Source organism: Zeus faber (assembly GCF_960531495.2).
Source record: "Zeus faber genome assembly, chromosome: 1".
Lineage (NCBI taxonomy): Eukaryota > Metazoa > Chordata > Actinopteri > Zeiformes > Zeidae > Zeus > Zeus faber.
Genome location: NC_137193.1, coordinates 21593031 through 21605957, shown reverse-complemented (window position 1 = coordinate 21605957; position 12927 = coordinate 21593031). Strand labels below are relative to the sequence as shown.

General features: G+C 45.1%; 1 protein-coding gene across 1 annotated transcript in view; it reads left to right on the top strand.

Annotated features, from left to right (window-relative positions):
- Positions 1-8202, top strand: part of atxn1a (ataxin 1a) — a 101413-nt gene extending 93211 nt beyond the window's left edge. Inside the window, exons 4-5 of the mRNA XM_080014423.1 lie at positions 504-2879; positions 7569-8202. Coding sequence (XP_079870549.1) covers positions 1017-2879; positions 7569-8180 — 2475 coding nt within the window. The 5' untranslated portion in view covers positions 504-1016 and the 3' untranslated portion in view covers positions 8181-8202. The remainder of the gene's footprint in view (positions 1-503; positions 2880-7568) is intronic.
- Positions 8203-12927: the final 4725 nt, after the last annotated feature.

Here is a 12927-nt window from a genome sequence, read left to right as displayed (position 1 = left end):
TGTCTATAAACAACTAATCATCATTACTACTCCAAGAGGGGGAGAATCACTGAGGGTGAGACAAATATAATAAACATAGAAACAAACAACAACATGTACATGTGAAAACATGAACATAGTAACATCAGATGACAACATGTATCAACAAAACAGAGTTAATTTAGTTCAGGAAAACTGGAACAGCAATTCCGCGTGTGAGGGAGGAAAGGAGAGGGGTGTAACCAGGAGGGTGTATTTTGTTTTAACTGTGTACAATTCCAAAATGTTTGAGTGGAATTAACTATTTAGTTTGAGTAAATATTTGTATTCATGCAACCAGAGGTACATGTACAGTGTTATTGGTTGTTGGGGAGGCAGACTTGTGGTTCAAGTAATCACTGTTACAGTACTTAACATAGGTAGTAGGCCCAAGATCTAAGGATGCCTCTTATCTTTTTCTACACTTTTGACATTCTTCTCTCTCTCTCTCTCTCTCTCTCTCTCTCTCTCCCTCTCTCTCCCAGGTCTGTGCTCTGCGTGGGCAGGCTTGCTTTTCCAAGGACATGATCCCTCATGAAGTGCAACGTGCTCTGCCCCCCGTCGTCCTTGGCGGCAGCAGCAGGTGTTACTCTGCGGCACTGACCCCTACCCCGCTGAGCTCGCCCTTCAGATGCTGAGGACCCCTGGAGCGAGCCCACCTTCCTGACAGACCTCCCAACATCCCACCATACCCTCATCTCTCCAGCCCTTCCTTGCTGGCTACTTGGAGCGTGGATCTCGCTCGTCACCTCAGCATTGTTCAATGATCAGCAGGTTTTGTATATAGAGAGCGCAAAAGATTACCGTTAAAAGTTGAAAGGGTTGAATACCAACGAGTGGGAGAGAGAAGGAATACCAGAGTGATACAAGGAAACAGGATTGTGAACCAGACCGTCAGGGAGAGAGGGCAGAAAGGAAAGACCAAGGAAAAAAGAGGTTTGCATTAAGTACGAAAGACAACGCAAGTGCGGAGCTAAGTGACCGGGGTCGAAACCAGCATGAAGTCCAACCAGGAACGCAGCAATGAGTGTCTGCCGCCGAAGAAGAGGGAGATCCCCTCGAGTACATTAGTGTCAGAAGAGCGCCCCCTGGCTATGCCACCTGCGAGTGACAGCCAGCGCACAGAGAACTTGGCCTGGCTGGCCAGCGTAGCCAGCCGGCACGAGAACACTGTTGGCTGCCACCAGAGCAGCTGCGAGTCGGAGGGGCCTCAGTACAAACCGCTCTGCTCCATGTCCGACTCTTCCCCCTGTTCCTCGTCCTCCTCGCTGAGGTTAGTCTCATCTCTCCCAACAGTTTATACATCCCCCCTGTCACAGTCCAATGTGGGTGGAACTATCCATTACACCCAGTTACCACCCAGTCTGCAGTTTATAGCGTCACCCTACCCCACTCCTTATACTGGGTACATCTCCCCTCAGCTGCTTCCTCCTCCACCCCCTCCCCCAATATCATCCTCATCCATATCCTTGGCCCATCACAGACCCTCACACACAGAGACATCTTTTGCCCCCTCTCAAGTTAAACTCGACCAGCAGCGAGCATCGATGGCGCGCGCCTCTATGCCTCCACCCTCCACAGACCCGGCCCTCCACCATGTACAAGTGTCTTCTTCTCTGCAAAGCGCTGCTCCGCGGACTGCGTCATCACCCCATCACCTCCCAGCCCTCCCGCTCCATCCACACCATATGTTGGGACAAGGTATGTCCCACGTTGTGGTGCAGTATGCAGATGGGCCCAAAAAAGAGGAGGGGCGTTCGAGGCACAGAGAACTCCACAACGGTGAACTGGAGAGGGGCCGGCGGTTCGGACCATCTACCGACTCCAGCATCTCTAAGATGGAGAACAAAATGCGGAACACACCACCTTCGACATGTTCATCAACCTACGAAGCTCGCCAGCTGGTTCTGCCCTCAGATTACACTACCCATGATCCGTCAGGGCTCAGAACATCCCTCATGTTAATGCACAATAGCCACATGGACCACCAGCTGGCAACAGTTCGGGCCAGCTCAGAGAAGCTGCCAACTTCTAGCCCTATGCACCTAGAAAAAGGTGGCATTGTTGTGGGAAAGCCTTTCAATCGCACCCTCACTTCTTCCACCTCTACATTCACTTTCCCACCTCCACCAAATGTGGACAACCTAAAATCTGCTGTCCGTACGCTGTCACCCCACACTGTTATCCAGACCACCCACAATGCCGCAGAGTCACTTTCCCTTGGTCTCCCCACTACCAGTATCTACCCCCAGCCCCCTATCATTGGTTACATCGCAGGCGGAGGGGGGAATCAACAGCAGCAAATTGGTTATCATCATACAAGCCTGCAGCAGCACCTGCTCATTCCTGGTACCCAACCCGTCATCATCCCCGTCAGTGGGGGAGGAGTCACCACAATGGAAACGGCTGCTTCTCATGCGGCATCATCCACGCAAGCCCCGCCTTTCCCCACGACGCTCCCACAAACGTACATCGCCGCCACCGGCCCCAAAGGAGAGACTCTGGACTCACCTGTTGCCCCTTACCACCAGGCCCACTCAGCGGCAGTGGTCCAAGCCCAGTTGCATCTGCCCGTCTTGTCTTCTCCGCCAGGCCTGGTGACGTCTCCTTCTCCAGCTCCCCTGCCCAGTGCGGTGGTGCCCCCCTCACTTCCCCCGTACTTCATCAAGGGGTCCATCATCCAACTTGCCAATGGGGAGCTGAAGCGAGTGGAGGACCTGAAGACGGAGGACTTCATCCAGAGCGCGGAAATCAGCAGCGAGCTCAAGATTGACTCGTCCACTGTGGAGCGCATAGACGGGATCCACACCTCACCCAATTTCGCCGTGGTGCAGTTCTCCGTCGGCGAGCACCGTGCTCAGGTGAGACTAAGCGGTCTGTTACAGTGAAAGTGATATGATGATTTTACAATGCCCACACAGATTGCTGTTTAGAATGCTCACACCCATTTCTGTTTAATATACCTGGTTTCTGGCTGTGAGTTTCTGGCCCTGTTGCTTCCGCACCATGATACCAGAACATGGAAAGTCAAACTCACAAAAGCATTTCTACCCTATTAAAATCATACTACAGGTGAAAATCGTATTGATTACAATCCTTAATATGTGTTTGTCTTCCCCATTTGGCATGATCTTTGAATCTCACAGACCTCCATCTTTCCACCTCTGGATGTTGAGTTCAGTGATGGTACTTGTACTGTATTTTCCAGGCAGGAACCTCAAAGAGATTGCGAGATGCTGCTGATGTTTTCTAATGAATTCCTTAGATAGTAGCTAGAATGCACTTTTACAGTCCATTCAACGCTGAAACCTTTATTCTATAAAGAATGTGGTATTTTTGGTTTGTGTTGGTTTCAAGTAACTTTAAAATTATGATTAAAATAAAATTCAAATTATTTATTTGTCACATACATATTTCAGGGTGTACAGCATGTAGTGAAATATTTTTAGGCAAACTCCAGACTGTGCAGGGTAGAGTATTACAAATGGACAAGAAATAAAAAATAGTAGGAGTAAGATGATAAAAAAAATCTATATTCAGCATTTTAAAAGATACCATATGAATAAAAAATATGATTACGTACTTTGTGCAATGTTTGAGAACTGACAAAAAATTTATCAAGGAATACCAGGTAATACTGTACAGATGTGCGAGATATACCAACAATGTGCTTCTAATAATGTGTTTGCCGTCGACTTTTTTGTGCTACACTTTATTTTTATTATTTATCTTTTATCTTTAATTTATTTTTAATTTATTGTTACGATAATCATTAGTGCTGTCAGAATTTTGTACCATTTCGTCTTTTTTGTATTACAAAATGTATGTTTCAATTTTTTTTTTTTTTGCCATTTTTTCAGTTTTCAATCTCTCCCACCTCATTCTCAGTGTCTTCTGAAGTCAGATCATCTAGTTCATCTGTCCGCACTGTGACTCCATCACCCACACAGCCCATCTCTTGCCATCTCTCCCACCCCCAGTCAGTCCATCTTTGGCACTACTGTATCTCACACAGGCTCTAACGCAAGACTGTCCAACTTGTCTTTCTCTCTTCTTCTTCTCCTCTATGCGGCCCCTCTCAATGCTTTCTTCAAGGTCAAAGCAGCTTTGAGTCCACACCCAAGGGACTTTCACACTGGGAAGCTAAAGATTACATAAATGGGGATGGTAGCTCAGGCGGTAGAGATGGTGGTCTAGTGATGTAAAGGTTGCTGGTTCGATCCCAGGCTCCTCCTGCTAGCATGCTGTAGTGTCCTTGAGCAAGACACTTAAGCCCTAATTGCTCCTGATGGCTGCGTCCGTCGGTGTTTGAATAATTGTAAGTCGCTTTGGATAAAAGCGTCTGCTAAATGACTAAATGTAAATGTAAATGTAATAAGTCAGGAGGGAAAATTAGACCAACTACATCCATCTATAACTATTATTGGGACAGTGTGACATGAAGCTGCCACCCAAACTGATCAGTTTTCTACTCATCCACAGCCAAAACTGAAATCTGTTCAGCTGTTTCCGCCAAACGACCTTGAATAGCATATTTTTAAATGAAGTGACATAGTTGGTTTGGCTACAAACCCTTGAACCCCTCTCTCTACTGATTTGAAGGGTGCCTGCCAGCAACCATCCTATGTTTCAGCTACTTAAGCCCCATTTCCCACTTGCACTGAAAGCTGTAAATCTACTGGCAATGTTATGTATTGGCGTCATGTGGGAACAGAAGCCGGTGTCTATGTTTTCCGTGAAAGTTGTTCCGTAAATTTCCCCACTCTCGACCTAGTATCTAGTATTTGGGAAAATGCTGGTATGGCTGTGAATGGAAGTCTGTGGGAAGGGAAGCAGTAACATTGCCTGGAAAAGCAAAGTAGGGGTGGAGCCAAATCCAAATGCCGACAAAGCATAAATACTGGGTTTTTACAAGTATTTATTTCGGACAAATATTTCAAAAGTTATTTGTATTCCGGAAGACGAGAAACATTAAATTCGATCAGAAGCGTGCCGCTCAGCTGCAAAGACGAGAAACTGAAACGTCCAGTCTCTACAGAGACAGGTCTTTATGTTCTTAAAATATATTATTTTTCTTCTTAAAATTGCCACTCAGACACTAGACGTGTCTTTTACAGTTAAGGGAGCAGTGCGGGGACATCGGGCACAAGCGCCCGAGCGAGCGGTGGAGTGGGTGGAGAACGTTCCTTCTCCGGAGGCAAAGAGTGTAGGACACGCTGAAAATGATCACACTGATTTAATAACTTTGGGTTAGGGTTATTGCCCCTCAGGGACGGGGCTCTCTCCGGGCTCTGTCAGTGGAGGGAACCGAGTCCGTCTGGGATGGGTGGGGAGACGGGGAGGTGGAAACCAAAGTGCTTGTCTCTGAGAGCCAGGAAAAATTGTTCGTTCTCCAGTCCCTCGCCCAGCCAGCCGGCACTGCGCCATTCTGTACTTCCTGCCAGTTGTTAGGACTTAAATTGTCTGTGTGCTTGCTTTCAACTACAGTCGCTTAACGCTTAAGGACTTTGTTATGATGCCACAACCTGACAAAATGCGTTTGAGTGCAGCTGTGCTTGTACACAAGTGACATCTTGCATCTTCACCTCCCCACTGATGGAGGTTTTTATAGAGTAGGAAGTGCATAAGTTACTCCAATTTTAATGACTATTCTCCATGCTCCACAAATCTCACCAGCTAATCTTTATCCGCTCTACACCGCGTCCTAAATTATTATGCAAATGATATTTCTCTCTGATTTTCCTAAATAGTCGATGCAAATGACAGTCAGTATAATTTTCTAGTCATCAACCGTTAGGGTATAATTCGAATGTTATTGAACAAACCTCCCAATGATAACAGTATTTTTTTCAAAAATAAAAAACTCAAAATGCACTGCTCCAAATTATTATGCACAACAGAGTTTCAAAACATTTTATAGGTTGAAAAGAACTGAAAATGGTAATTTGTTGAATTTGCATGCATTGAATTTGCAGGTCATATTTACTGAAACCAAAAGCTATTTCAATCAAAAACATCTTAACAGGCCAAGTTACATGTTAACATAGGAGCCTTCTTTGATATCACTTTCACAATTCTTGCCTCCATTGAACTTGTGAGTTTTCGGAGAGTTTCTGCTTGAGTTTCTTTGCAGGATGTCAGAACAGCCTCCCAGAGCTGCTGTTTTGATGCCAACTGCCTCCCACCCTCAAGATCTTTTGCTTGAGGATGCTGCAAAGGTTCTTAATAGGGTTGAGGTCAGGGGAGGATGGGGGCCACACCATGAGTTTCTCTCCTTTTATGCCCATAGCAGCCAATGACACAGAGGTATTCTTTGCAGCATGAGAAGGTGCTTTGTCAGGCATGAAGATGGTTTTGCTACGGAAGGCACGGTTCTTCTTCTTGCACCATGGAAGAAAGTGGTCAGTTAGAAACTCTATATACTTTGCCGAGGTCATTTTCACACCTTCAGGGACCCTAATTAATTTGAATTATTCTTCATGTATTTCTGGGCCCACTGCAACAATTTCTGCTTGTGAGCGTTGGTTAGGGGTGGCCGAAGAGTAGGTTTATGCACAACTGCAAGCCTCTGGAGGATCCTACACCTTGAGGTTTGTGGGACTCCAGCAGCTTCAAATACCTGTTTGCTGCTTTGTAACGGCATTTTAGCAGATGCTCTCTTAATCCGATGAATTTGTCTGGCAGAAACCTTCCTCATTATGCCTTTATCTGCACAAACCCATCTGTGCTCTGAATCAGCCACAAATCTCTTCACAGTACGATGATCACGCTTAAGTTTTCATGAAATATCCAATGTTTTCATACCTTGTCCAAGGCATTGAACTATTTGAGGCTTTTCGGCAGCAGAGAGGTCCTTTTTCTTTCCCATATTGCTTGAAAGCTGTGGCCTGCTTAATAATGTGGAACGTCCTTCTTAAGTAGTTTTCCTTTAATTGGGCTCACCTGGCAAACTAATTATCACAGGTGTCTGAGATTGATTTCAGTGATCCAAACAGCCCTGAGACACAATACCATCCATGAGTTTAATTGAAAAACAAAAAATTAAATGTTTAGGACACTTAAATCCAATTTGCATAATAATTTGGAACGCGGCGTATACCCCCCTCTCTCATTCATCCACTGACCTTGTTTGGGCCATAGGATTGCCCTTGCTTTCCTTCCAGGTTCCAAATACCATCCAATCTAACCAGCAACCATCTGCCACCTCCCTGACACTGTAACACTTTATCTGACCCACACCCAGCCCTCCCCTTCTGAACCTCACCTTCCATGTCATCATGTTCAAGTACTTGCTGATTGATCTCAAATTTAACTGAAAATGAAACAATGAAAGCTTGAAAAGCTTTCAAATAGTGTAGAAAGTATGTACTTAAAAATGTAAAACAAGATTTACTTTGATTCAGATTGGAAAAACACCTTAAACACAATTTTATTTTACACTGTGTACTGTCTATATCAAGACTTTTTCTCTGAGTTATTGTTCTCCCTAAGAGAAAATACATTGCAGATTTGTATTCATTTACTTGTCCTCTTCTATGCCTATGCCTCAGGTGAGTGTGGAGGTCCTGGTGGAATACCCCTTCTTCGTATTTGGCCAAGGCTGGTCTTCATGCTGCCCAGACCGGACCACCCAGCTCCTGGAGCTGCCTTGCACCAAGCTTTCTGTGGGCGACGTCTGTATCTCCCTCACCCTCAAAAACCTGAGGAACGGCTCTCTGAAGAAGACCCAGTCCCTGGAGCTGGCCACCCCAGCTGCCAACACGCCCTCCAGCCACGGGCATCTGAAACCCCCCAGGCTCGCCCCCGACCCTCCCCGCTGCAGCGGAGCAAGTCCCGGGCACGGGGAAAGGGAAAATGGCATGAGACAGCGGGGAAGTGGTGGCAGTGGGGGGAGTGGGTGTGGGAGTGGAGGGGCGACTAATGCCGAAAATGGGGATCTCAGGTTTGGGGAGAGAGGATCTATTTCCAAAGGTCAAGGTGCCAGTGGTTCAGTCCCTGGCACTGTCAAGCCAGCAGGGGGCCGAAAGCGAAGGTGGTCAGCCCCGGAGGGTCGCAAGGTGGATAAATCGGAGGAGGAGCCGCCCCTGGCCCTCCCCAAACCTACCTTCGTCCCTCATGAGGTGAAAGTCAGCATTGAGGGCAGGTCAAATATTGGCAACTGAAGGCTAGCTGGACTGAAAAATCATAAATGCTCACATTGTTTTATTTCTCTCATTTTTTCATCTTTTTATTTCAACGGTTTTTTTTTCTATCTTGAATAATGTACTGTAGATGAAGATTTACCCTACATGTTATCACCGTACATTAGTTCCATGTAGTTTCTAACACGTTTTGATTGATAGATACTGTTCATTGGGATGATTGATGGCAAGGGATTGTGTGCTTAATGTCTTTTAGTGTGCGTGTGGTACACAGAAGCATTGCTTGATGTCTTTGCTTGGCTGGCTGCAATTATACATTCAGAAGGTTCCCAAGTGAAATAGCCCACAGTTTTTTAGACAAATTTTACTCCTCGTACACGACTACATTTTTGGATGGGCGCTCCTCCCCGCAAACTGCCACAGGAGGCCAGAGAGATGATATATTGTCAGCCGCTTCTGTGTGATAAAGAATCTGTGGGTAAACATTAATTTGTTTTGATTAGTAAGTATTTATTAATAAGTATTTCAGTTGGCTCTATTGGGGGGGTGGGGGGGGGGGTTCTTGCTACCTGTTTAGCATAAATGTAGTATGTGCAATTCACTTTCTCATCATGCTGTGCCAGACACGACCAGCGATGTCATCAGACAGCGCCAGTGTGCCACACGATAAAGAGGGAACTCCTCGCGTTGTTAAGTTTGGTGACAATGGTGTTATTATTTTAATCATAACGCATTTTTATTTGATTCTTTTCTGGGGGTTTTTTTTTGTTTTGTTTTGTTTTTCGCTGTTTATTTCCCATATACTCCCCTCTCACCAGATGGGGGATCAAACTTGCTTAAATGTCTAAAACCTTGATCAGGGGTTGTTTCAGTTGAAGTTGATGTTAAGAGTATACACCCAAATCTTACACAAGGAAGGAAGAAGACAAAAAAAAGGGGGGGTTCTCATCGTACAGTACGTTGAATCTTTTTCCCCAGGAAGCTGTGGAAGGAACAAAAAGCCTGTGTGAGGTGAAACCATCAGAATGTGCATGTTAGTTCTGAGAGGGTGAGGATGCTGTTTGAAAGCACTTAACACACCTGTCACACTCGCACAGCGCCGGCACCGCCCTTATTTATCAAAGTGTTGGTTCTTACACAGTACTGTACGTGCTTTTTCTATACTTTTTGGATGGGTGAGGAAGTAGCTGCAGAGCTTTGGAGAGGAGAAGGGCGTTTAGGATGTGGTTGTGCCATGTGGTCGAATCCAAGGGAAGAGATGAATGTGACACGTAGCGACATACGTACCAATTACTTTGGTAATTGGATAAGGAGAATATTTGAGGGAAACTAATCAAATAGATATTTTCCGTCAAGGTCAAGAAAGGAAGGAAAGAAAACAGTCTGTGGCACAGTACCTGCGGCCACTACTGCCTTTTTCTGCCATATTAATGAAACAAAATGACATCCCAAAATAGAGGGAATGGTTGAGGAAGATATTGGAATGTGCAGAAACAAGCATCAGGTGTGACTAGAGTCAGAGCAGAGATTAGAACCTTGTCATTTACATAGTGTGTGTGTGTGTGTGTGTGTGTGTGTGTGTGTGTGTGTGTGTGTGTGTGTGTGTGTGTGTGTGTGTGTGTGTGTGTGTGTGTGTGTGTGTGTGTGTGTGTCCGTGTCCGTGTGCGTGTGCGCTGGAGTATGCATGAATGCAGGTCAATTTATGTCCTTAAATACACAAACACATACACAAACACACACTAGCTTGTACAAACACATAGTGTACACCAGCTTGCACAACTTTGATATGTACTGTATTTGTCCATAAGAAGGTAAGTATGCAAGATATTACTCTTTGGTGCATACTGTCGCCTCTGCAGAGAAACTGGTTGAACTGCATTTGATTAGTGGACATTGTTAACAAAACAATTGTACAGAGAGCGCTCTGCGGTGTGTTTGTGGGTGTGTGCACGTTGGTGTATGGGTGGACTGTACTTTATGTATAATTTGTATAGGAAAATGATAGTCATATCATATATAGGCAATGTTTAAATGTCCAGTGTTTCTACTTAGAGTGTCTACTTAAAGAGAATCTTGCTATTTGCACATCAGGAGGAGAGTCAGGTGGAACATGACTTTATTGGCCCTGTCCCAAAACAAGCCCCTACAACAACACACTGGATGACACTAGGGATCGGGGGAAGGAGTTTTTTGATAGTTTTCATTTAACAATAGCATCTTTCCTGTGGGCATGCACACAGTGTATATATATATATATAAACACACACACATATGAGTATTTGTATACATGTATGTATGTGTGTGTTTATATATATACACAGTGTGTGTATATGTGTATATATATATATATATATATGTGTGTGTGTGTGTGTGTGTGTGTGTGTGTGTGTGTATATATATATGTGTGTGTGTGTATATATATGTGTATGTGTATATATATGTATATATATGTTTGTATATATATATATATGTGTGTGTATATGTATATATATCTGTGTGTGTGTGTTTTTAATATATATATATATATATATATATATATGAGATGGGGGAGAGAGATTTTGTTTTCTGGGCACTTTGTCAGGTATAGAAAAGGGTTCTGCGTTGACAATAATCAAATTCTGAACAAACTCAAATAACAAACAGTTTCAGTGGAGTCAGTGGAGTCCGAATTCCCAGTCAAAACCAGTGGATGTCACCAAGTGCAAGCCTGCGTTCTTTGCGTGTAGCTACCTTTGGATTAATGCTGTAGCTGTTGACTTTCATCAAACCTTGCTAAGATGATAACAAGCCATGCATGCTGTAGCTAAGGGAGACACATCGAAACTTTCTTTGTCTAGAAGACAAACCGTTGAATGTAGATGTCCTCTGGTTTGCCCCAAAATAGGAGTCCAGCCCACTCAGACGTTGTGTCGTCTTCTCCACATCTCCAAGCCTTTCGAATCCCCCGCTCCCAAACGGTTCAGTCCAAGGTTGCAAACGAGTGTTGCGTGTGTCGGGCCGAGGGTTTGGCGACCGAACAATGCCCGAAACCCCGTTCTACTGAAATGTAGCAGTTACCTCAATAGGTGTGCTTGCCTGGTTGACCCAAATGTAAGGGGCCTTGGAAGCAATTTGGCAACTTGCCATTCGAGCGAGCGCTCATGTGGGCCGTTGCCTTAATCCTGAATTATTTCTTTTGGGGGTGTGAGGCAGAGTATCTGAAACATGAAATACCTGCTGATCTTCCACTGTTAAAAAGTTTGTTTGGCAGTTTGTCCAACAACTCCAGATTCGCATTGTCTGGTTATTGGAATTTGTTTGTGTAAAATAACCGTTAATACTAATTCAGTGAAATGGAGTGGGGAGAAAAACCACAATTTGACAGACACAGAAAGTCAACGTTGGGGCTGTAGGATCCTCTGAATGTAGCGTGTGGGAGATCTGGTGGCTGCCGGTCTCTGTGTTGTCAAGAAGGAGAGTGGTGAGGTTAGAAGTTAGAAACAAGCGTGACGTGGTAAGACAGGTTGGAGCTGTCGCATCCCAAAACGGATGCAGCGGGTTTTAATCCCACGAACAGCATAGAGGAGGGGGGTTCCAACTCACCCTGGATCATCTCAAAGTGGGGCAAAGGACTGTTTTAGGTGTAAGACGTCACCAGGATGTGTGGACAGATGGATGTGCGGATGGATTGATAAATGGGTACAGTGCATGCCGGTATATGGTGGTGGGCAAAATACACCATGAGATTAGCTGAAATGCTTTATTTTTTTATAACAAAACAGGGTTCCTCAGATAAACTAACTCAGTAGTGCATTTTCATTTTCAACTTGTTGTTACATAACAATCATTAGTAATAGAAGCAGTAGTACTTTTTGTATGTGTGAGGGAGAGAGAGGGAGCATATGCTTGCCTGTGTGTGGGTGTGGGTGTGGGTGTGTGTGTGTGTGTGTGTCTTTGTCTTTAAGAGCGTCTGTTTTCCGTCGCGCCCTGCATCGAAAGGCAGCATCAACACGCCACCATCTCCAAACAGTCGCTTAGTTCAGGTATAAGAAAAGGCATCTCGCCAAAGCAATCGCGTAGTTCTTTTGGCTACTTAAGAAAGCAATAGCTCCATATCATTCAGCCACCGTACTTTCATTCCATTCATGCTCTCTGCAATAAACAATGACTAATCCTCAAACACAAGAACCAAAAAGAAGACAAACAGAGACGGCTGCAAAACGACACATCTCAAACTCAGTCCTGAGGGGAACCGTCCTGGTATTGATTGAACACATTTAAACTTAAACCCTTAAGCCCATAATAATCATAATATCAAAACCTTTGGATACCACAGTTGCAACGCCAGTTGCCAGACTATTCAGGGAAGTTTCTCACATATGCAGTAAACACACCCTACTCCACCGCACCACCTCAGTCATACCTTCTTCACCTGGAAGCGATAGTGACACGTCAGCGTTGGGTTTGGACACGACACAGATCAGCGGCGCCTGAAATGACAGCAGCTGTTTTGACTTTGCCCAGGTCTGCCTCGATGCCATATCCAATAGGAACCTCGTCGACTTTCTTTCAGGTACCCAGTCATAGCCAGCCAGCCTCACGGGCCCCGCCCCCTGGGGCCTAGAAATCCAGCTACCCTGAGCAACCGTTAGCTACCTTGTAACGTGGCTGAGCCTGGACACCTCGGGCTGGCCTCTACTGCCTGTTTTCCCACCTCGACATCATCTTTTGATACCTAACCCCCACCTCTATCCACACACACAGTATTCCAGTATACAGGTCAAAGCAT